We start from the raw sequence: 26,049 nt of genomic DNA, 5'->3' as shown, positions 1-26,049 counted from the left end.
TTAATTTTGTGGAAAAAAAAAACAGATCACAGACATGACACAAAACTAAAGTCATTTCAAATGGCAACTTTCTGGCTTTAAGAAACACTATAAGAAATCAATAAAAAAAGATTGTGACAGTAACGGTTACTTTTTTAGACCAAGCAGAGGAAAAAAATATGGAATCACTCAATTCTGAGGAATAAATTATGGAATCACCCTGTAAATTTCCATCCCCCAAACTAAAACCTGCATCAAATCGGATCTGCTCATTGACATTGACCCTATGCCATGACATTGATCCTATGTGTCTTTTTGCAAGGAACGTTTTCACAGTTTTTGCTCTATGGCAAGATGCATTATCATCTTGAAAAATGATTTCATCATCCCCAAACATCCTTTCAATTGTCCAAAATATCAACGTAAAATTGTGCATTTATTGATGATGTAATGACAGCCATCTCCCCAGTGCCTTTACCTGACATGCAGCCCCATATCATCAATGACTGTGGAAATTTAGATGTTCTCTTCAGGCAATCATCTTTATAAATCTCATTGGAACGGCACCAAACGAAAGTTCCAGCATCATCACCTTGCCCAATGCAGATTTGAGATTCATCACTGAATATGACTTTCATCCAGTCATCCACAGTCCACGATTGCTTTTCCTTAGCCCATTGTAACCTTGTTTATTCTGTTTAAGTGTTAATGATGGCTTTCATTTAGCTTTTCTGTATGTAAATCCCATTTCCTTTAGGCGGTTTCTTACAGTTCAGTCATAGACGTTGACTCCAGTTTCCTCCCATTCGTTCCTCATTTGTTTTGTTGTGCATTTTTGGATTTTTGAGACATATTGCTTTAAGTTTTCTGTCTTGAAGCTTTGATGTCTTCCTTGGTCTACCAGTATGTTTGCCTTTAACAACCTTCCCATGTTTTTTGTATTTGGTCCTGAGTTTAGACACAGCTGACTGTGAACAACCAACATCTTTGGTAACATTGCATGATGATTTACTCTCTTTTAAGAGTTTGATAATCCTCTCCTTTGTTTCAACTGACATCTCTCGTGTTGGAGCCATGATTCATGTCAGTCCACTTGGTGCAACAGCTCTCCAAGGTGTGATCACTCCTTTTTAGATGCAGACTAATGAGCAGATCTGATATGATGCAGGTGTTAGTTTTGGGAATGAAAATTTACAGGGTGATTCCATAATTTTTTCCTCAGAATTGAGTGATTCCATATTTTTTTCCTCTGCTTGGTCTAAAAAAGTAACCGTTACTGACTGCCACAATCTTTTTTTCTTGATTTCTTATAGTGTTTCTTAAAGCCAGAAAGTTGCCATTTGAAATGACTTTAGTTTTGTGTCATGTGTGTGATCTGCTTTTTTTCTACAAAATTAAACAACTGAATGAACATCCTCTGAGGCCAGTGATTCCATAATTTTTGCCAGGGGTTGTAGATCATGATTGTCACAAAGGATGACTGATGGGTTCACTGAGGTTTGTGTTACAGTATTGACATATCTGTTAGTCACTGACTCTTCGATATTTAAGGCTATAATTATAATACCATATTAGTCGCTTAAAAGGTTTTGTCGCTTGAGTGTTAAGGCATGTTCACAGGAACTGTTTATTTGTTTAATCAAAACCAAAATGTTACAATGTTGCATTTGTCCCTTAGTTCAGTTTCCCATCACATGCCAGCGTTTCTAATCTGACTGAAATGTGTGAATCATAAGCATGCGTGGAAGTATTGTTTCCTCATTAGTCAGAAAAGCTGTTTATAGTTGAAGGTATATGTTAAAATAGCAATTTAATCTCATTTTAGCAAAGATGCTAACTTCAGAACTATTGCTGGACTTGACTTGATGAATGGTGACTTTTTTAAGATGATATTGGACTACAGAATGGTGAGACCTTCTTTGTTCTCATTCACTGTAAACTTTATGTATTGTTATACATTTTAATGTTTTTTTTTTCTCTAAACAGTGCAGTATTATTATCTTATACTAAATGAGGTGTGTCTGTACTCCAGCCATTTCATTCTGCAAAGTCCATAAAACAAATGTGGTTCACTGGTTCAGTCATGTGAACTGCACCATGAACCTCTTACAACCAAACCTTTTCAGGTGGACTATAGTCTACTGGTTTGGACTGCATCAACATTTGTATTTGACTGCACCAAGACCACTGGCTCCTTTTGTTGGACCTGCTTTTTCAGATAACCTATATTTTGTTTGTGGTCTATGGCTGATCTGTTTAACACTGTTGTGAAAGTGTAGGAACACGGACCCACAACAGGGGGCGAAAATGAACGGACAATGGAGGAATCAAATAACACTGTTTTTACTGTTGTGAAAAAAGGCACAACAAATACAACTGATAACAATAGGGAGATTGAGTCTAATTCAAAGGTGTCGTGTGGGCAGGCTCGACGATAGGAGACGTCTGTCCAAGTCGAACCGGAACCAACCCGATTTCCTCCTCCACCGGACCCCGGGGATACTGGAGCCGCCAAGTCCCGAATTCCCAGGTGGCCACTGCCTCCGCTTGCCGGATCCGATACTGCTGGCAGGAAACAGAAACAGTCAGGTGTGGATGCGGCTGCACCCAGCAACACGGAGGGTGGAGAGTCCACCTCCACCTCTCGTCAACAACAATCAAGAATGTGCAGAGTAAGCAGTTATCTCTCAGGGGGAAAAGGAGTGCAGTCCTAGCTCCCAGTCACCAGCTCCTGCTGTCTAGAGATTAAACAGGTACTCCTGCAAAAACACGTACAGAACAATACTTATGTATAAGCACACGAACGGCTGAGAGTCGTTACCTCTTTGGTATGGCGATATCTCGGCAAATGAGGTGGAGATGCCGTCCTGCTGATATACCTCCGTATTGATTGGGATCAGCTGTCTCCAGTGATGGATGACAGCTGTCGTCCTGGCTGCTCCTGTAAGGCGGCAGCGCCCTCTGGTGCCTGGAGCCCGCACTCCAGGCAGGGCGCCCTCTAGTGGTGGTGGGCCAGCAGTACCTCCTCTTCAGCGGCCCACACAACAAACACTGGTTTTTACTTCATGCAGATGCAGACATATCATTGAAAATGGGAGCAATTGCAGCTGCTCACATGGAAGACAAGATGCACAAATAAAAATCAATGGCTGTCCCATGTGAGGTACTTGAGAAACTGCATGAGGAGTCACAGTATCTAGGTTTGCAGTTCTGCTGAATCAAGACGAAGGCTTTCAATGACTTCCTGGACTCAGGGATCAGAGGCATATCTGTTTGTTGTGAATGTATCAAACTTGAGAGATTCGCTTATCTCAGCAGTGATATTAATTTCTATCAAACATCACCCTTTGAGATTCAGAGAGCTTTTGGAGCCATGAGATTCCTGGGCAGAGGTGTTTGACTGTACTTCTGCAGCAGAATGAAGGTTCTAGTCTTTAGATACCTGCTGTTTCTTGTCTTACTGTATGGCTGTGAGACTGGATGCTAACTAGTGATGGTGATGAAGGTGATGACTGGATGTCTTTGGTCAGAGATTGCTTTGAAGGATCCTTCAATATGCAATAACTGTGCTGATCAAACAGTTACTTAGGGGTGCTTAGTTAATGCATACTACTTGCATCATAAAGGGATGGCAGCTGTGATATTGTGGCCATATGGCTAATTTCTTAAGGCCAACGGGATGGGCAGTGACAGATAGATGGCTCCATTCAGGAGTTCAGGAGATACAGATGGACAGCCTGGGTGGTTGCCAACCAGGTCCCAGGGTGATTCCACATCCTCCTAGACTTGACAAGTACAAAACTACTTTGAAAGGCTGTTCCTTTGGGTGTGCAAGAGGTCATTTTTGAATTAACATGGACAGCTGCAAGGGTTATGCAACTAGATGGAACTCAACAACTTAGCAAAGTGGAGGAGGATGATATGATGTGAGGAGTGTCCTGGGAACATGAAAAATAGAATATTCTTGTTTCCTGTTTATGAGGGCTTGAAAATGAGATTGTCTGACAGAGAGAGGGAGGGAGGGGGAGAGAGAGAGAGAGAGAGAGAGAGAGAGAGAGACAGAGAGAGAGAGAGAGAATACAAAACAAAAGCAAAACTGGCAAGCTATTGTGATGAGATAATGCACAACAAAATCTTGGATTTTGTTCATTTTCAATTCCTGGGTGATTCTAGAACAACCTTGCAAAACAGTGCCACCATAGTTGTGGTTGTGATCTGGGTCTCTGTATGTGGATGGTCCAGTGTTCGTGGATGTCACCACAATTTGTTTCGGGTGTTACCAAGGGGATCAAGACTCTGTTATCCTGGAATAGGTGTATGGATTTTTACTAAATAGACAACAGACTGGTTGTTTTATGTGTTGCTGTTTGTCCTGGTATGTTTTCTCATAGGGGTTCTAACTCTTTGATGTTTCACAAATCAAATCACCTCACTGTTATTAATGTCACCACTCTTCTTTTGGTCTTGTCTGTCTCTATGTTGTTTTGTGTTCAGCTCTCATTGATAGAAATTCTCTGTTGGCTTTAAATAAAATGTTATAGGCTAATCAAGAAGGGTAGACAAAGGCAGATATGCGCACCAGGCCAAAAAGTATTTAGTCAGTTCCTGATTGTGCAAGTTCTCCTACTTAGAAAGATGAGGTCTGTAATTTTCAACATAGGTACACTTCAACTATGAGAGACAAAATGAGAAAAAAAAATCCAGAAAATCACATTGTAGGATTTTTAAAGAATTTATTTGTAAATTATGGTGGAAAATAAGTATTTGGTCACCCACAAACAAGCAAAATTTCTGGCTGTCACAGACCTGTAACTTCTTTAAGAAGCTCTTCTGTCCTCCACCTGTCACCTGTATTAATGGCACCTGTTGGGACTCATTATCTGTATAAAAGACACCTATCCATAGCCTCAAACAGTCAGACTCCAAACTCAACCATGGCCAAGTCCAAAGAGCTGTCGAAGGACACCAGGAAGAAAATTGTAGATATGCACCTGGTTGGGAAGAGTGAATCTACAATAGTCAAGCAGGTTGGTGTGAATAAATCAACTGTGGGAGCAATTGTAAGAAAATGGAAGACATACAATTGTATGTTGTATTGATTTATTCTGCCTAACAGAAACCTGGTTACAGCAGGATGAATATGTTAGTTTAAATGAGTCAACATCCCCGAGTCACACTAACTGTCAGAATGCTCGTAGCACGGGCCGAGGTGGAGGATTAGCAGCAATCTTCCATTCCAACTTATTAATTAATCAAAAACCTAGACAGAGCTTTAATTCATTTGAAAGCTTGTCTCTTAGTCTTGTCCATCCAAATTGGAAGTCCCAAAAACCAGTTTTATTTGTTATTATCTATAGTCCAACCTGGTCGTTACTGTGAGTTTCTCTGTGATTTTCAGACCTTTTGTCTGACTAGTGCTTAGCTCAGATAAGATAATTATAGTGGGCGATTTTAACATCCACACAGATGCTGAGAATGACAGCCTCAACACTGCATTTAATCTATTATTAGACTCTATCGGCTTTGCTCAAAAAGTAAATGAGTCCACCCACCACTTTAATCATATCTCCCTGAAAACTCCCTTCTGTCTGATCATTTTTTAATAACATTTACATTTACCCTGATGGACTACCCTGCAGTGGGGAATAAGTTTCATTACACTAGAAGTCTTTCAGAAAGCGCTGTAACTAGGTTTAAGGATATGATTCCTTCTTTATGTTCTCTAATGTCATATACCAACACAGAGCAGAGTAGCTACCTAAACTCTGTAAGGGAGTTAGAGTATCTCGTCAATAGTTTTACATCCTCTTTGAAGACAACTTGGATGCTGTAGCTCCTCTGAAAAAGAGAGCTTTAATCAGAAGTGTCTGACTCCGTGGTATAACTCACAAACTCGTAGCTTAAAGCAGATAACCCGTAAGTTGGAGAGGAAATGGCGTCTCACTAATTTAGAAGATCTTCACTTAGCCTGGAAAAAAGAGTTTGTTGCTCTATAAAAAGCCCTCCGTAAAGCTAGGACAATCTTTCTACTCATCACTAATTGAAGAAAATAAGAATACCCCAGGTTTCTTTTTCAGCACTGTAGCCAGGCTGACAAAGAGTCAGAGCTCTATTGAGCTGAGTATCCATTAACTTTAACTAGTAATGACTTCATGACTTTCTTTGCTAACAAATTTTGACTATTAGAGAAAAAAATTACTCATAACCATCCCAAAGATGTATCGTTATCTTTGGCTGCTTTCAGTGATGCCGGTATTTGGTTAGACTCTTTCTCTCCGATTGTTCTGTCTGAGTTATTTTCATTAGTTACATTCATCCAAAACCATCAACATGTTTATTAGACCCCATTCCTGCCCAGGCTGCTCAAGGAAGTCCTACCATTATTTAATGCTTCAATCTTAAATATGATCAATCTATCTTTGTTAGTTGGTTATGTACCACAGGCCTTTAAGGTGGCAGTAATTAAACCATTGCTTAAAAAGCCATCACTTGACCCCAGCTATCTTAGCTAATTATAGGCCAATCTCCAACCTTCCTTTTCTCTCAAAGATTCTTGAGAGGGTAGTTGTAAAACAGCTAACTGATCACCTGCAGAGGAATGGTCTATTTGAAGAGTTTCAGTCAGGTTTTAGAATTCATCATAGTACAGAAACAGCATTAGTGAAGGTTACAAATGATCTTCTTATGGCTTCGGACAGTGGACTTATCTCTGTGCTTGTTCTGTTGGACCTCAGTGCTGCTTTTGATACTGTTGACCATAAAATGTTATTGCAGAGATTAGAGCATGTCATAGGTATTAAGGCACTGCGCTGCGGTGGTTTGAATCATATTTGTCTAATAGATTACAGTTTGTTCATGTAAATGGGGAATCTTCTCACAGACTAAAGTTAATTATGGAGTTCCACAAGGTTCTGTGCAAGGACCAATTTTATTCACTTTATACATGCTTCCCTTAGGCAGTATTATTAGACGGTATTGCTTAAATTTTCATTGTACGCAGATGATACCCAGCTTATCTATCCATGAAGCCAGAGGATACACACCAATTAGCTAAACTGCAGGATTGTCTTACAGACATAAAGACATGGATGACCTCTAATTTCCTGCTTTTAAACTCAGATAAAACTGAAGTTATTGTACTTGGCCCCCACAAATCTTAGAAGCATGGTGTCTAACCAGATCGTTACTCTGGATGGCATTTCCCTGATCTCTAGTAATACTGTGAGAAATCTTGGAGTCATTTTTGATCAGGATATGTCATTCAAAGCGCATATTAAAGAAATATGTAGGACTGCCTTTTTGCATTTACGCAATATCTCTAAAATCAGAAAGGTCTTGTCTCAGAGTGATGCTGAAAAATAATTCATGCATTTATTTCCTCTAGGCTGGACTATTGTAATTCATTATTATCAGGTTGTCCTAAAAGTTCCCTAAAAAGCCTTCAGTTGGTTCAGAATGCTGCAGCTAGAGTACTGACGGGGACTAGCAGGAGAGAGCATATCTCACCCGTGTTGGCCTCTCTTCATTGGCTTCCTGTTAATTCTAGAATAGAATTTAAAATTCTTCTTCTTACTTATAAGGTTTTGAATAATCAGGTCCCATCTTATCTTAGGGACCTCGTAGTACCATATTACCCCATTAGAGCGCTTCGCTCTCAGACTGCGGGCTTACTTGTAGTTCCTAGGGTTTGTAAGAGTAGAATGGAGGCAGAGCCTTCAGCTTTCAGGCTCCTCTCCTGTGGAACTAGCTCCCAATTCAGATCAGGGAGACAGATACCCTCTCTACTTTTAAGATTAGGCTTAAAACTTTCCTTTTCGCTAAGGCTTATAGTTAGGGCTGGATCAGGTGACCCTGGACCATCCCTTGGTTATGCTGCTTTAGACGTAGATTGTGGGGGGGTTCCCATGATGCACTGTTTCTTTCTCTTTTGCTCCGTATGCATCACTCTGCATTTAATCATTAGTGATCGATCTCTGCCCCCCCTTCACGGCATGTCTTTTTCCTGGTTTTTTCCCTCAGCCCCAACCAGTCCTCAGCAGAAGGACTGCCCCTCCCTGAGCCTGGTTCTGCTGGAGGTTTCTTCCTGTTAAAAGGGAGTTTTTCCTTCCCACTGTGGCCAAGTGCTTGCTCATAGGGGGTCGTTTTGACCGTTGGGGTTTTTTCATAATTATTGTATGGCCTTGCCTTACAATATGGAGCGCCTTCGGGCAACTGTTTGTTGTGATTTGGCGCTATATAAGAAAAAGTTGAAAGTTGATTGATACAAGACCACTGATAATCTCCCTCAATCTGGGGCTCCACACAAGCTCCCATCCCAGGGATCAAAATGATCATGAGAACAGTGACAAAAATCCTAGAACTACACAGGAGGGACCTGATGCATGACCTCCAGAGAGCTAGGACCAAAGTAACAAAGGCTACACACTACGCAGAGAGGGACTCAAATCCTGCAGTGCCAGGCGTTGTCCCCTGCTTCAGCCAGTACATGTCCAGGACCATCTAAAGTTTGCCAGAGAGCATATGGATGATCTAGAAAAGGATTGGGAGAATATCATGTGGTTAAATGAAACCAAATGAAACATTTTTGGTAAAAACTCAACTCGTCATGTTTGGAGGAAGAAGAATGCTGAACTGCATTGCAAGAACACCATATCTACTGTGACTCATGGGGGTGGAAACATCATGCTTTGGGGCTGTTTTCTGCAAAGAGGACAGGACAATTGATCCATCAACTCAATCAATCAACTTTTTTCTTGTATAGCGCCAAATCACAAACAAACAGTTGCCCCAAGGCGCTCCACATTGCAAGGCAAGGCCATACAATAATTATGAAACACAGTCTACGTCTAAAGCAACATAACCAAGGGATGGTCCAGGGTCACCCGATCTTATAAGTAAGAAGAAGAATTTTAAATTCTATTCTAGCATTAACAGGAAGCCAATGAAGGGAGGCCAACACGGGTGAGATATGCTCTCTCCTGCTAGTCCCCGTCAGTACTCTAGCTGCAGCATTCTGAACCAACTGAAGGCTTTTTAGGGAACTTTTAGGACAACCTGATAATAATGAATTACAATAGTCCAGCCTAGAGGAAACAAATGCATGAATTAGTTTTTCAGCATCACTCTGAGACAAGACCTTTCTGATTTTAGAGATATTGCGTAAATGCAAAAAGGCAGTCCTACATATTTGTTTAATATGCGCTTTTGAATGACATATCCTGATCAAAAATAACTCCAAGATTTCTCACAGTATTACTAGAGATCAGGGAATGCCATCCAGAGTAACGATCTGGTTAGACACCATGCTTCTAAGATTTGTGGGGCCAAGTACAATAACTTCAGTTTTATCTGAGTTTAAAAGCAGGAAATTAGAGGTCATCCATGTCTTTATGTCTGTAAGACAATCCTGCAGTTTAGCTAATTGGTGCGTATCCTCTGGCTTCATGGATAGATAAAGCTGGGTATCATCTGCGTAACAATGAACATTTAAGCAATACCGTCTAATAATACTGCCCAAGGGAAGCATGTATAAGTGAATAAAATTGGTCCTAGCACAGAACCTTGTGGAACTCCATAATTAACTTTAGTCTGTGAAGAAGATTCCCCATTTACATGAACAAACTGTAATCTATTAGACAAATATGATTCAAACCACCGCAGCGCAATGCCTTTAATACCTATGACATGCTCTAATCTCTGTAATAAAATTTTATGGTCAACAGTATCAAAAGCAGCACTGAGGTCCAACAGAACAAGCACAGAGATGAGTCCACTGTCCGAAGCCATAAGAAGATCATTTGTAACCTTCACTAATGCTGTTTCTGTACTATGATGAATTCTAAAACCTGACTGAAACTCTTCAAATAGACCATTCCTCTGCAGGTGATCAGTTAGCTGTTTTACAACTACCCTCTCAAGAATCTTTGAGAGAAAAGGAAGGTTGGAGATTGGCCTATAATTAGCTAAGATAGCTGGGTCAAGTGATGGCTTTTTAAGTAATGGTTTAATTACTGCCACCTTAAAGGCCTGTGGTACATAACCAACTAACAAAGATAGATTGATCATATTTAGATTGAAGCATTAAATAATGGTAGGACTTCCTTGAGCAGCCTGGCAGGAATGGGGTCTAATAAGCATGTTGATGGTTTGGATGAAGTAACTAATGAAATAACTCAGACAGAACAATCGGAGAGAAAGAGTCTAACCAAATACATCCATGTTAAGGGAAGAATGAACGTGGCCATGTATCGTGAGCTTTCAAGCCAAAACCTCCTTCCATCAGTGAGAGCATTGAAGATGCAACATGGCTGGGTCTTCCAGCATGACAATGATCCCAAACACACCGCTCAGGCAACAAAGTTGACACATGCTGTGCTCCCCTCCACAGCATGTCTTTTTCCTGGTTCTCTCCCTCAGCCCCAACCAGTCCCAGTAGAAGACTGCCCCTCCCTGAGCCTGGTTCTGCTGGAGGTTTCTTCCTGTTAAAAGGGAGTTTTTCCTTCCCACTGTCGCCAAGTGCTTGCTCACAGGGGGTTGTTTTGACCGTTGGGGTTTTTACGTAATTATTGTATGGCCTTGCCTTACAATATAAAGCGCCTTGGGGCAACTGTTGTTGTGATTTGGCGCTATATAAATAAAATGATTGATTGATTGAAAGAAGTGGCTCCGTAAAAAGCATTTCAAGGTCCTGGAGTGGCCAAGCCAGTCTCCAGAACGTCAATAGAAAATTTGTTGAGGGAGTTGAAAGTCCATGTTACCCAGCGACAGACCCAAAACATCACTGCTCTCGAGGAGATCTGCATGGAGGAAGGGGCCAAAATAGCAGCTACAGTGTGTGCAAACCTGATGAAGACTTACAGGAAATGTTTGACCTCTGTCATTGCCAACAAAGATTGAGATGAATTTTTGTTATTGACCAAAGATTTATTTTCCAACATAATTTACAAATAAATTATTTAAAAATCCTACAATGTGATTTTTCTGGGTTTTTTTTTTTTTCCTCATTTTTTCTCTCACAGTTGAAGTGTACCTATGTTGAAAATTACAGACCTCTCTTATCTTTCTAAGTAGGAGAACTTGCAGAATCAGGGACTGACCTCACTACTTTTTGGCCCCACTGTAAAAGTCCAGTCTACTCTGCATCTGTTTCATGGAAAAAAAAAAACAAAGACAACAAACAAACAAACAAAAAAAAAACAAACCTTTGGGGCTGATGTGAACGGTGTCAAACAACACAATTCACTCCTTTCATCCCGGATTTACAGTATCACAGCTAGCTTTATGAGTGCAAGGCATCTAAATGGTCTCTTACAGTTATCTTTGGTCTATGAAGTGAAACTGTTTTCACCAAAACAATGCACTAAAGAAGAAAAAAAAAACATCCAGAGTTTGAATTAAATGGATGAAAAACAACATTTTCAACTGTGTTCTTCAAGTACCCCCAGCACTGCACACTGAATGCTAGTGAATGCTGGGTGGTCAAGACAGCATTTTATCAGCCCTACACATGGCCGTTGGCCGTGCTTTAGTGCTTTGAACAGCAACATATGGAAGGCAGTTTCCTGGCATTCAATGACATGTCCTAGCCACCTGAGCTCTCAGGTGATGATCTAGGTTATGATGCTGGTTATACTACCATGCACTAGGAATCTCTATGTGCAACACTTTGTTCTCCTGGGCAGTACCATGATGTGCTGGAGAAATCTGTACCATACAGGAGTTTGGAGAGACACACTGCTTAGGCACACTTGGATCTTGTTTTTTAAAAGCAAGTCAAGGTTTGTAAACACCCTCAGTCACAGCTGTCTAAAAGTGACAGATGCAACATACAAGCAATGGTTGATTTCGTCGTCGACAACACCAGAGTCTGAGATTATGCTGCCAGCTATTCGAAGAGATGGGTATTCCTCAACCAGACATTGCTGATAAGGTGTCACTCAGAGGGCCTCTTTAGGACACTGGAGGATCTCGGTCTTAGCTGGGTAGATCTTGAAACCAGCTCTGGAATAGGCCTCAAGCATGATGTTGTTAACATGCTGCAATGACTCCGTGCAATTTTGCAATTTTGCAATTTTCAGGATTATGCATCCCAGTCTCACGCCAGTTTGTGATCTCATCATGAAAGTGAATTTATCTATTCATTTGTGATACTGTCACAAAATGTGCCACATTTTCATGACAGTATCACAAAATGCGGGGTGGCATGTGGGGGTCTGTGAGGGTTACGTTAGGGTTAGGGTAAGGGAAGGGGTAGGGTTAGAAATAATAAATAAAACTAATGCATCGAAAATGTGACTCATTTTGTGATCAGATCACAAAAATATGTGAGACTGGGCTAGATACTCAGAATCAGAATCAGTGTTATGTGTCGACGCGGGTTGAGGAGCGGACCTGCGTCAGACGGAACCCAGCGCTAAAAATAACCAGAAAGCGGTTCCAACAACAAAACAATTTATTTAATTCACCCCGCTGGTGCATAATAAAGTGTAAAAACTGAAATAGCGTCCTTCTGGTGGAGGGTGAAGGCTGGCACGCTCTCCAGCGCCCAAAAGGATCGAAGGCCTGGCGCTCCTGGACCCACTATTACCACCAACCACCCCCCAGGTGGACACGACAAACCGACTCTCTGCGAAGGATAGAAGAGTGAGGTAAGTCAGCAGTTACAACTAATATCCTTCAAAAGACACACACTATCAGCAACACATTCAGGTCTGTATTTTGAGCTTTATGCAAATGAGCAGCTTCTCACAACAGGTGGAGGATCACTTGTCCGCACGTCACAGCAGTGAGAAGCAAGCTGCACCATTCTCATCACAATTCAAAATATACTGCGTAACAAAATACCAAGTTATTATCAACAATTAGTCAAACACTTAATCACCTCTGATGTGTGCTGACAGCATGTGTCCCTCACCCTTCCTCCTTCACGGGCTCGATGTGTCAAACCCAGGCGCGGTCCTCAGCGTCTCACAAACGAACATCACAAGGTCGAGTTCCCGGCAGTTCTGCTTGAATCACACATGACTTAAATGCAGAACGCCATCCAATTATCTGCTTCAGCTGAAAGTCTTTAAGGCTGCACGTGAGAACCATTCACAGGTGCTGCACATGATGTTGATGAGGGTGAAGGACTCTTCAGCCAGCACCTTCTCCACAGACAAATCAGTTCTCATGCCACCTGGAGAGCAAAGAAAAGAAAAGAACACAAAAATGTCCAGCCACACCCCCCAACACACAACAATCAGAATCAGAAGAAGTTTATTGCCATTGCCAGTGAACAGGATTCACAGACTAGGAATTTGCTTCGGTACAATGGTGCAACATTAAGAAGAGATAAAATGCTAAGATAAAATATAACAATAATGTGTCAAAATAAGATAAAATATAAGATAAAAAAAATATATGAAATATGAAAGGCTGTGTGCAACAGAAAAACAGAGAAACAGAAAAGAACAGTGCAGTGGGAGGAGTGCAATTAAAAACCAAAATACATTGTCTAAAGTGACCCGTGATAAAATGATAAAGTGACAGAGTTAAGCTTAAGGTGACTGAGTTATGAGGTGTTCATGAGTCTAACGGCAGAGGGGAAGAAACTGTTCTTATGGCGGGAAGTTCTAGTCCAGATGGACCGTAGCCTCCTGCCCGAGGGGAGTGGTTTGAATAGACCGTGTGCAGGGTGAGAAGGATCAGCTGTGATCCGACCTGCTCGGCCCAGAGTCCTGGAGACGTGCATGTCGTGGAGAGATGGAAGGCTACAGCCGATCACCTTCTCAGCAGAGGCCACAATGCGCTGCAGTCTGTGTCTGTCCCTGGCCGTGGCCCCGGCGTACCACACCGTGATGGAGGAGCAGAGGATGGACTCGATGATGGCCGTGTAGAACTGCACCATCAGCTGGACAGGCAGCTTGGCCTTCTTCAGCTGCCGCAGGAAGTACATCCTCTGCTGGGCCTTCTTGATGAGGGAGCTGATGGTTGACTCCCACTTGAGGTCCTGGGTGATGGTGGTGCAGAGGAAGCGGTGACAGACCACAGTGGTGATGGGGCTGTTGGTGAGGGCGAGGGAGGGCGGGGGGGCTGTGGCTTTCCTGAAGTCCACGATCATCTCCACTGTTTTCTGGGCATTGAGCTCCAAGTTGTTGCTGCTGCACCAGGTCACCAGCCGCTCCACCTCCCTCCTGTAGGCAGACTCATCCCCATCCGAAATTAGTCCAGTGAGGGTAGTGTCTGAAGCTTGTAGCTGACTGCAATTGACATTTTTGTCTGCACTCTGAGCATTTGCAAGTTGAAGAGGTTCCCGTCAAACTATTAGGTGATCAGAACACCATCATCTGGGCTTATCTGACCTCTGAAGAGCAGTGTCACAGGATACAGCCCTGCTTGACTTCAGACCTCATGTTGAAGGGCTCTGATTGCACATGGCCGATTGTGACTCTTACTTGCATGTCCTCGTGGAACTGGCGGATCAGACTGAGCATGGTTTGAGGACATCTGTACTTCTCCAACACTGCCCAGAGGAGCTGCCTGTTGGTGGTGCCAAATGCCTTCATCAAGTTTAGAATTGTGAAACAAAGCATAGTTGTTGCTCACAACAGTTGTTAAGGAGCAGGCGAGAGGCAAAGATCATGTTAGCGGTGCTCCTTTGAAGCCACACTGTGACTCCAGCAGGACGCGGTAGATGAAATGCCCAAGGAGTCATAGCAGGGGGATTCTGGTGAGAACTCTGAATGCCAGGAATTGATTAACTGAACACATTGCATTGAGCTAATTAGGTGTGGGTGGTGCAGAGAGAAATGGACCACAAGCAGTGTTGGGGTCTTGTTGAAGTCAGAGGTTGGAAAGCAGCAGAATAAAAAAAAAAAAAACAAAACAGAGAAAATACACTGTTTGAGTTCAGCCCAGATAGCCCTCGCAAAAGATTCAAATAATAAATTGTACAACATTTTGCAAGCGTTATGTTCACTGTTTCCCCTTCCACAGTCTTGGCAGTATAGTCAGCCATTCTGGCACCAACTGCTGATATTCTCCTGGATGTGTTTCAAAAAAATAGCATCGTGAAGTCACAGCAGCAGTTGCCACAAAACACAGACAAAGCATGTGACTATAAAATGGTAACACAGGTGCACAAGCTAATGTTGAAGGTGTAGCCCCACTTACTTTTTTAAGACTGAAGTTACTTCATGTTGAAATCCAGTTATTACAAAGTACCTTTATTTCTGTGATATATCATAACATTTAGGTAAATTCATTGAGGTAAATTAACAATGATAGTGTGATATTGCAGAAAACATATAGGAGGAAGTGCATATGCAAGGTTCTTTATAGATCTTTATTGGCAAGGTTTATTGCAGGGTTATTCAACTCATTCCAGAAAGGGCCGAGAGCGGACTGGTTTTCTTTGCAACCATCTACTCCGACAGGTGATTTCACTGATTAACTGATTCCATCTGCTCAAAGTGATGTTAATGGTTGGAAAGAAAGCCTGCACCCTCTCTGCCCTTTCTGGAATGAGTTGAATACCCCTGGTTTATTGGCATGATCTCGTTAGGCTTACCTAACCTATTGAGCCGTTTGAATCCAGTTTTAAAACATTTTCTCAGTAATTTATAATTATGTGCGGGGAATCAATGTCTACTCTGTCACGTGGTCCTTGGTGCATTGCCATGAGGACTAGCTTAGTTTTATTCAGTTATGAGGTTGGGAGTTGCTAGTTGTGTTGGAATATCAATCAATCAATCAATCAATTTTATTTATATAGCGCCAAATCACAACAAACAGTTTCCCCAAGGTGCTTTATATTGTACAAGGTCTGTCCGTAAAGTATCGTACCTTTTTATTTTTTTCAAAAACTATATGGATTTCATTCATATGTTTTTACGTCAGACATGCTTGAACCCTCGTGCGCATGCGTGAGTTTTTCCACGCCTGTCGGTGACGTCATTCGCCTGTGAGCACGCCTTGTGGAAGGAGTGGTCCCGCCCCCTCGTCGGATTTTCATTGTCTGGAAATGGCGGAATGAAAAGGACTTTTTTTTCCATCAGAATTTTTTCAGAAGCTGTTTTTGACTGGCACCTGGAAACCATTTGAAAAATTTATCTGGATTTCAGTGAAAATTTTACGGGCTTCACAGAGAATAAGGACTTTAACTACAGGTTTAAGGACCCCTTTAAAGGACGGTCGGTGCACCGCGCTGCGAGCTGCGACGATGCGGCACAAACCACTGGATCATTTCTAAGCTGATGGCTCTGTGGATACGAGACCGTCGTGTGCTCTTTCTCTGGTTATCACAAGACCTGGACATCAGCCATTTTCCGGCAGATTCACTTTTAACAAGAGATTTTGTCATGGAAAGCCGCGCGGAGGCTTCGCGCGTCACGACCGATTCGCTGATGAAGCGAGACAAAGGAACACCTCCGTTTCGGCGTGTTAGAGGACAAGTTTGGACATGTCCAGCTCTCCACAAGTTCTTTTATACTCACTCGACTGGTAAGCACTGAAAGCCGAGATAGACATGTCCCAACTTGTCCTCTAACATGTCAAAACGGAGGTGTTCCTTTGTCTCGCTTCATCAGCGAATCGGTCGTGACGCGCGAAGCCTCTGCGCGGCTTTCCATGACAAAATCTCTTGTTAAATGTGAAATCTGCCGGAAAATGGCTGATGTCCAGCTCTTGTGATAACCAGAGAAAGAGCACACGACGGTCTCGTATCCACAGAGCCATCAGCTTAGAAATGATCCAGTGGTTTGTGCCGCATCGTCGCAACTCGCAGCGCGGCGCACCGACCGTCCTTTAAAGGGGTCCTTAAACCTGTAGTTAAAGTCCTTATTCTCTGTGAAGCCCGTAAAATTTTCACTGAAAGCCAGATAAATTTTTCGAATGGTTTCCAGGTGCCAGTCTCTAACAGCTTCTGAAAAAATTCTGATGGAAAAAAAGTCCTTTTCATTCCGCCATTTCCAGACAATGAAAATCCGACGAGGGGGCGGGACCACTCCTTCCACAAGGCGTGCTCACAGGCGAATGACGTCACCGACAGGCGTGGAAAAACTCACGCATGCGCACGAGGGTTCAAGCATGTCTGACGTAAAAACATATGAATGAAATCCATATAGTTTTTGAAAAAAATAAAAAGGTACGATACTTTACGGACAGACCTCGTAAGGCAAGGCCATACAATATAAAGTTTTGAATATGTGTATTTTATGATTTTGATGGGGATTTTTTGTTGTTGTTCATTTGTTTTATGTCATTGTCTTTACTTTTAGTGTTAAAATTACATAATGTTATGTGTCATGATTGGCGTAAAGCTCTTTGATTATGACATGTACCCTTGAAAGCATGCCAAGTGGTCAGTACAGTTCCTTCCAAAAGAGAAGCATCCCAGTTCTTGACCACCAATCCCCCTTCTCCATGTAATGTGGAGTTGTGTTATGAGGGGCAAAATTTGTGCCAATCAACATACAGATCCATATAGGTAGATCCAAAAAACCAAAAGAACTTACTTTTTTACATTATTATGATAAAAAGTTGAAAGGGGTGACCACTTTAACATGATCATGTGGGAATTATGTGATGCCCTCAATCCTACGACTGTCACTTTTTTCAGCAGATGGTTTCTCCCACCATGAAATGACTCAAATTTTCGTGACTTTTTTTTTTTTAACTGACTATTACTTACCCCCGACCCTAACCTTAATCATAACCTAACCCTACTCCTTCCCCCAACCCTAACCATAACCACCCTGACCCCCAGCTTCACTTTTAATTTTGTGCAGCCATCATGGAATGAATTAGAATTAATTTTGCTGCCAGTGACGAAGAAGAAGTGCTTTTCGTCACAATATCACGAACCAGTAGATTAATGTATATTTCGTGCTGCTGAATCACAACTTGCCGTGAGACCAGGATGAAACATCTGATGTCACAGGTCCCAACCTTCTGCTGTTTGGTTGTTTTGACACCACAATGAAGTGTTGCAGTCTCTGTAATTCTTCAATGAATGCAACATCCGGTGTACACACAACTGACAGAGCTAAACAATGGAGCTTTCACAATCCAACAGGCTCACAACTCCTGATACCACAGGTGTTGACTGTGCACAGACAGCCTATCAGATCTAATTACTGTGCGTTGAGTGTAACTGTAATGAAGCTTACCGTCACAGCTACTCACAACCTGTATTAGAGCACCCACTCAGTTTTGCTTTGATGTTGAAAGAAGTGGACACATAAACTGGCACTGGTTTTGGAGGCTAAATTATACAAACTAGTATACTGTGACTTAATAATGGTCTTCCTGCCTAATTGGAGAGATCTTTACTTTGTCCCAGTAAATTGTGAATATATTAAGAATGATCAAAGCGTGAGTAAAAATGCTCTTTTGCCTGTAGTAAGGGAAGATGTTTTTTCTTTAGTGTGTAATCCTTTCAAATGCCAATGAACCCACATTTCATCTCATACTCCAACTCCAAACAACTACAGTGACTGATTGCTCATCATTTAATTGTTACACTGGAACTGTTGTACACTCTAATTCAAAGAGAGAAGTGGGGAAAACCTGTGCCCTCAATCTTCATAATTTCAAAGCAGGGTCAAACACAGATAGGCAGCACTGCCACTTGAGAAATCTCTCACATACGGTAAAAGAGGCAAATAAAGGTGGGGAAACTGTTTGCTCTTACAGCTGTATTTAATATCCACAGTCTGGATGAATTAAAAGACAAAACATTTCAAGTTATTCTACTTTATACCATGGTCAGTGAGAATTCCATGTCTAACTGGCGTGGCATTATTTTCGTGTATATGCACACGTAGTTCAGTGAGTTAGTCACTGTAATATCGTCCCCTCTGGTCGTCACCACAGCAACGCGCAAATCAGTTGGCACAGATCAGTTGTGTTTGACAGGTGAATGACAAACGCAATAAAACATGGATTTCCAAGTGAATTTTAATATTTTTGGCCAAAATAAAACGTTTGAGGAATGGAAAGAGGAGAAGAGCAACAGAGAAGAACAGCAAAAGCAACGGCATAAAGATTTAACATCGGACGAACTGGACAAGACTGAAGACAGGAAAGAAGAAGTTAACACGAAAAAAGTTAACTTAAATAAATATTTGTGTTTTAGCTCACTGTGTGGGACCATGGTATAAGCAGATTAACCAACTCAAAGCCGTGCATTATACAGTCTGAATGTACTTCGCGTTGTGGTGTTTTAGACTCCACGTCATGCATTCAAACCGTATAATGCACGGCTTCTTGTTGTTTAATCCTTAGTTATATAGCACATAGTGTTGTGAGGTTGGAGTTGGACTACCAACATATAAACCAGATTCAATTCCAGATCTGTGCTTCAGACTACATTTCTGTGTCCTCGGAGAAAACAATCCACCTGCATTGTTCCAGTCCACCCAGCTGTAAATGTGTACTAACCATAGAGACAGCGAGTGCTAAAACTATTACCAAATGGGGCTGAAAGTGCTCTCAAGGAATCCAGCCCAATAGAAATCAGTTTTGATGACAAAGCAGTCCATATAATTATCATTGCAATATCAATCAATCAATCAATCAATTTTTTATATAGCGCCAAATCACAACAAACAGTTGCCCCAAGGCGCTTTATATTGTAAGGCAAGGCCATACAAATTATGTAAAACCCCAACGGTCAAAACGACCCCCTGTGAGCAAGCACTTGGCTACAGTGGGAAGGAAAAACTCCCTTTTAACAGGAAGAAACCTCCAGCAGAACCAGTCTCAGGGAGGGGCATCTTCTGCTGGGACTGGTTGGGGCTGAGGGAGAGAACCAGGAAAAAGACATGCTGTGGAGGGGAGCAGAGATCGATCACTAATGATTAAATGCAGAGTGGTGCATACAGAGCAAAAAGAGAAAAAACAGTGCATCATGGGAACCCCCCAGCAGACAAACAACCCAGTCTCATGGCATGTCGTGATTCAGCAACACAAATATACATTAATCTATTGGTTTGTGATATTGTCACAAAAACCGCCTCATTTTCGTCATAGCAGCACAAATTCATTCTAATTCATTCCATGATGGCTGCATGAAATTAAAAGTGAAGCAGGGGGGTCGGGGTGGTTATGGTTAGGGTTGGGGAAGGAGTAGGGTTAGGTCATGGTTAAGTTTATGGTTGGGGGTAGGAGTAGGGTTAGTAATAGTGAGTTAAAAAAACCCCATCCCCAGAACATTTGACTCATTTCGTGACGGGAGCACAAAAACAAAAAAAGGTGAGACTGGGCAAACAGAAACGTTCAGTTGAACCTGCAAATAAAGGTCGCTATGCAGCTTTCTATTTTGGTGGCAATGTGACAGAGCTTACTGCATCTTGACTCAGTCAACTGCAGCATCTTTGCCACAGCACACTGTTAACAGGCTCTTTATGATGAATGAAATATCAAACACAGACAAACGAGGAAGTGGGAGTTGATCAGGACACACAAATCCAATACTGATCCTTCACAAAATGCTAGTATTAGGCAGTGCTCAAAATTTCAATCATCAGCTTTTATGGAACAAACACAGCTATAATGTAATGTGAAATGTTTTGAAAACATTTGAATTTCAAATCCATGTATTTGTCAGTTAAAATTTTCAGAAAGAAAGAAAGAAAGAAAGTGTTGAGCTTCTAAGGTGAATTTTTCAGCAACACTAAAGGGTTTAGTTAAAGTTGTTTGTCACATCCAGAGAGATTGTTCTCGATTTTAGTACCAAAGCAGAAATAATTTAACTCTAGGTTTTTGTTTGTGCTTTTTGGACAGCATAATCTGTGGGATACAACTACACTGTAACACAGGGACTGTATTTGGTCCATCTCCAAATAGCACCACCTTTTTCATAGCAATCAAGCCAATTCACGCATGCATCACCAACATCTGACAACATTTCGGGAGTCACTGAAGCACATGTGTATCTGATGCATTCTTCGAGTGTTGGGAGATCCCAAGGCCTTGTTCCATAGACATTCCACTTGATGAAATCCAACAAGAAAAAAAATCACATGGTGTGAGAGTAGGTGAATGGGGAGCCCATTCCATGGAACTACGACGACCAATCCACCGATCTGGGAAGTGCTCATCCAGGAATGCACAAACTTCATACGAATAACATGATGGGGCATCATCTTGTTGAAAAATGACTTGCTGCATGTTAGCTACAGCTGACAGTTCGGGGACACAGAATTCCTGAAGCATACGGAGGTAAATGTTGCTGTTGACATTCACAGGGTGTCCTTCTCGATCACAGAAGAAGAATGGCCAATTAAGCCATCTGAGGAGATAGCACAACAGAAGATTAATTTAGGCGTATCCCGTTCGTGCTCGTGGATTTGCACAGGACTGGTAAGTCCCCATATGAGGGTATTATCTCTTCCAGCTTTCGCATTGCAGAGAGCTTTATCCCTGAACCACATCTGCTTCAGGATGGAAGGGAAATGATCCAACAGAGTTTCATGTGTTTCTACCTGGTTGTGTCTTGTGATTCAATGCAACTGATTTGAACAACCTTGATCTTGTAGGGAAAGAGCCTGAGATCACGCCACGAGATCCTTTGGATAGAAGTAGGGCTGTTATTCAATTCTGAAGATTCTCTCCGAATGGACTTTCCTTGACTAAGATCAAAAGCCTCCCAGACAGCTGCAACATTCTTCTCACTCTGCACACTTTAGGGTCTTCCTGAACAAGGCTTATCTATCAAAGGGTCCAGTCTCCATGAATTTTCTGTGGGTGTTGAGGATGGTGTTTCGGTATGGTGCATAATGAGGTTCATAGAGTTCCAAAATCATCACATATTGAAGCACCTCCATCCATGCAGAGATTTTGCACCTCTGTTTTAAAGTAAGCATTACACTTCAAGAACACCACGGAACACTTCAAATTTGCACTTGAAAAAAAAATTCTCAGTCACTGAAGAGGGCAAAAGGACAAGATTAATACCCTATGTCATATACCTGCAAAGAAAAGAGAAAATAAAAACCACGAGTGACTTTTGAAACACCCTGTACACCCTCATCAAACAGTTAACTCTAATCTATTATAATATAAATCACTTTTATCAGAGTGAAACAATAAGATTTAGAACTATGGTAGAATAATTTCACTCTGTGATAGAGTTATATAACTCTACTTGGAGTGGGACCAAAGCAGTCCAGGGAGATTAAATTTTACTTTGCAAACTTTATTGTGTAAGAACATATTGGAAGTACATCAGTGACAGAATCAGAGACAAGTCTGTAGATCTAGACACATAGCAGGACCTTAATTCTACCTTCAGACAAATTGAAAGTCACTGCAAGGCCTTTGGCTCAGGGGTGATGTGTTAAGTTGTAGTTAAAAATCTGACAGCAGAGTTCTGTCCAAGTGTTTGATTTATAGAGTGCTTGGGAAGACTGCTACTGAAGTGAACAATGAACTGCAGTCGACAGCATACGAGTAGTACAAGCATGGGCAGCCTTTTCTGGGGGTAGAAAGGAAATGTCTGACTTTTGTAGCTTTCTTTAGATGAAAGGATGTTGTTTTATTTATCCTCCTTGCATGTAACTGGAAAGCCAGATGATAGTTATCAACAGTGCCCACATTTCTTGGTTCTGTGTTGTGTAATGCAGTGGGTTTGTTGGCCCTTTTGGAGAAATGGCTGATATTTCAAACTGTATTGATTTAGGCAAGGAAAAAAGTATTATCAAGCATAAATTAACCAGGTAGCTCAGTGATAAAAGTCTTTGATTGCCACCTGAAAGACAAGGGTTCAATCTGTAACAATGCTACTTGTCTGTGTCTTTGAACAGCATACTTTTTTTCAATATTTATTCATTCATTTAAAAGAAAAACAGAAAAGCAGAAATGGATATATTACAAGACACTGAATGAAAAGGAGCAGAGGGAAGAACAAGTCTTATATTTTCTGACCCTTTTACAATACAATCTTTCAATTTTAAGCATCATTATTCAACATTATTTAACAGATTACATTTTTGACTTGTCACATACCACTGACTTATTTCATAATTTTAGCCATTATTTAAAGATTACATATTTAACAGGTTACATTTTAGACTTAAAAACATTTAGACATTATTAACAGATTACATTTTAGACTTTGTCACAACCCACTGACTTATTTCATAGTTCATACTTACTTAATACATCTAGTTTAATACATTTTTTAAATAATTTAAGCGACCTTGATTCTTTGATTTCTTTGTTGAGGTTGTTCCATAATTTTACACCATTTACTGCAATACTCCGTTCCTTTACTTTGCTTCTGAATCTTGTTTTTTTTAAAGACTTCTATTCCTTTCAAATTATAACTACTTACTCTTTTTTCAAACATATTTTGAATGTTTATTGGTAAGGTATTTTTATTAGCTTGGTACTTCACATGCAATGTCCCATTCCACCCCACTGTAAATGGATATTGGCCTTGTTTGGGGAAGTAATATGTGATGGACTAGTGTCCCATAGAGAGAGTGCCACAGGCCAGTCTCCCATTGGCAATTATTGGTCCAAATATTGATCTTGATTTCAAAATTGAATAAATCAGGCCAAATTTTTTTTTAATAGCTTGCAAAATTCATACTGTCTATGATTTTATATCGCTTACATGCAAGTTGCCTACTTTTACACAAGAGTACCCCTGTTCTGCATCAGTTAAATCCAATTAATAATGTTTTGTATGGCATGATTTATCCTGAATTCTCATTTTTAAGCACATTTAAAACTTTCCCAGTGCTCACAATGTTCTATAATCTCACTTTTACCACGATTACCCTGTTTTCAGGCATCAATTAGGTATCTGCTTTTTTGCCCCTTGGGTTTTTTCCAACAAAAATGGACATCAAAATTGACAATGGGAGAGAAACCTTGCACTTTATCTCCTTCATATTACAGTATCTGGGATAAGTACTAGCCCAGTGGGCCTCAGTAATGCATTTGACATACAGTATGCTTAAATCAGTGAGTAATATCCCTTTCTTCTTTTGGAAACGGCCAGATAAGCCGTTAAGTTAGCCACTCATGCCCATTGTCCATGTGATGTGGAGTTGTGTTAGGAAGGGCATCCAGCATATAACTTGTGCCAAATCAATGTGCCAAATCAATACGCATAGAAACCTTTGGCAATTTTATTATATATTTTGTTGTCACTCCATTACAATCTAATTATGCAACTAATATTCACAGCAACTATGACTTTTCATGCTGCTGGGTTGTTTTTATTGTGGATTTCATAACAGACAACACTGAAAAAGACGTGCCTCTTGGGCCCTCAATGATGAAAATGAATGTGCCTCCCACGAATTATTAGAAATGCCTGCTGTCTCATTAATATTGTTTCATTTCTGTCCATTTCCAGCTCTGCTGGGGCAATACAGAGAGCTGGCACACATTATATATGATGCGACCTTTAAGACCAACGCAGATGACATCTAAAAGGACACAAACCACAGATCTGCACACTCTCATCAAGGCCGTCCTCGCAGTCATTTTCACCGTCACATAGCCACTGCTTGGCGATGCACTTGTTCTTTGAGCAGGCAAACTGGTTCCACAAGCATGATGAGTCTGCAGGGAGCAAAGGAAAGGAGATTTCAACTCCATAGATCAAACAAATTGAAGAGGAAGCAACCACAAAAGTAACAGGTATAAAAAGTACAGAAGGTTTTTAATCAAAACCCAACAAGTTGCCTAAATCCTAGCTGCCCCTTAGCATTTTCTTTTCTCTATTCACTGGATGAAGAGGACACAAACATAATTGAAACACAAACAAGTGTTGTAATAATAATAATAATAATAACAATAATAATACAATAATAATAATAATATAATAATAATAATAATAATAATAATATATTAAAGCATTTTCAAAAAACTGAAAAAAAGACATTAAATGAAACGATAAAACAGAAATTAGATTACAAAAATTAAATTGTAAGCAGCCAAGACAAAAACTGTCTTCATTCTGGTTTTAAAAACTTTTTATCGAACCTGAATACCAAATGTCTTGGATAAACTATTCCATAAGTTGGAACACAAACTGTATAGTTCTTTGACTTGCAGTCTTATTGATAACCTTGAGACACACAGCAGGCCAGCCCCCTGTGACAGCAGGGCATGAGTGGGCAAGTATGGCTGAAGCAGGTCAGCCACAGGAGATGGCACCAACCATTCAGTATCTTGCAACTTATGAGCAGCATCTTAAAATTCTCCCTAAGGTGACGAGTCAGAATCATCTACAGACATCTCATACTGTCATGTAGGCAAACCAGAAAATGATGAGTTGCAGTTGCCATCCCGAGGGACAGAAAAGCATGAGTCAGTATTTCAGCATCTGTCTCAGGCATTATATAAATTAAAATGGTCTTAGCCATCTATCTGATATGCATGATAGAAGGCAATGATTCATCAAAAATGAACAATCGCTCACTTTAATGAATCATACAGTGACCCAGCAGCACTTAACTAATCATTAAGATGGTTCTTTCTAGCAGGACTAATAGCAGTCATCTCAGTCTGAACTCATCCAGTATTTCACTGCATCCAGACACCTCTGAGGGTCCCTTCACACACAGTACAAATGTGGCCAAATTGCGCATAAGGCAGGAATCGTATGCAATACGTATAAAATTATAGCTACCTCTAACACCTTGTACCCTGTTGTTACAACGACAACCCCAATTCCAATGAAGTTGGGACGTTGTGTAAAATGTAAATAAAAACAGAATACAATGGAAATGGATGGGATGAAATCGATGACTTGGCATTGGCTTTTGAACTTTGCACTGGTAACAATCTGGATGTTTTGTTTTTATTTTCTCTTTTGTCCAGAGGACACGACAATTTGAAATGCCGACTCATCAGATTCCAATTCCAATGAAGTTGGACGTTGTGTAAAATGTAAATAAAACAGAATACAATGATTTGCAAATCCTCTTCAACCTATATTCAATTGAATACACCACAAAGACAAGATGGTAATGTTCAAACTGATAAACTTTATTGTTATGTGCAAATATTTCCTCATTTTGAAATGGATACCTGCAACAAATTTCAAAAAAGCTGGGACAGTGGTAT

At 40.9% G+C, this 26,049-nt stretch overlaps 1 protein-coding gene across 1 annotated transcript in view; it reads right to left on the bottom strand.

Annotated features, from left to right (window-relative positions):
• The window catches only part of lrp1bb (low density lipoprotein receptor-related protein 1Bb), a 1,555,752-nt gene that overhangs the window by 411,139 nt on the left and 1,118,564 nt on the right, over positions 1-26,049 (bottom strand). The window contains exon 51 of the mRNA XM_034186395.1: positions 24,421-24,540. Coding sequence (XP_034042286.1) covers positions 24,421-24,540 — 120 coding nt within the window. The remainder of the gene's footprint in view (positions 1-24,420; positions 24,541-26,049) is intronic.

Source organism: Thalassophryne amazonica, chromosome 14 (assembly GCF_902500255.1).
Source record: "Thalassophryne amazonica chromosome 14, fThaAma1.1, whole genome shotgun sequence".
Classification (NCBI taxonomy): domain Eukaryota; kingdom Metazoa; phylum Chordata; class Actinopteri; order Batrachoidiformes; family Batrachoididae; genus Thalassophryne; species Thalassophryne amazonica.
This window is presented reverse-complemented; position numbering and strand designations above follow the sequence as displayed.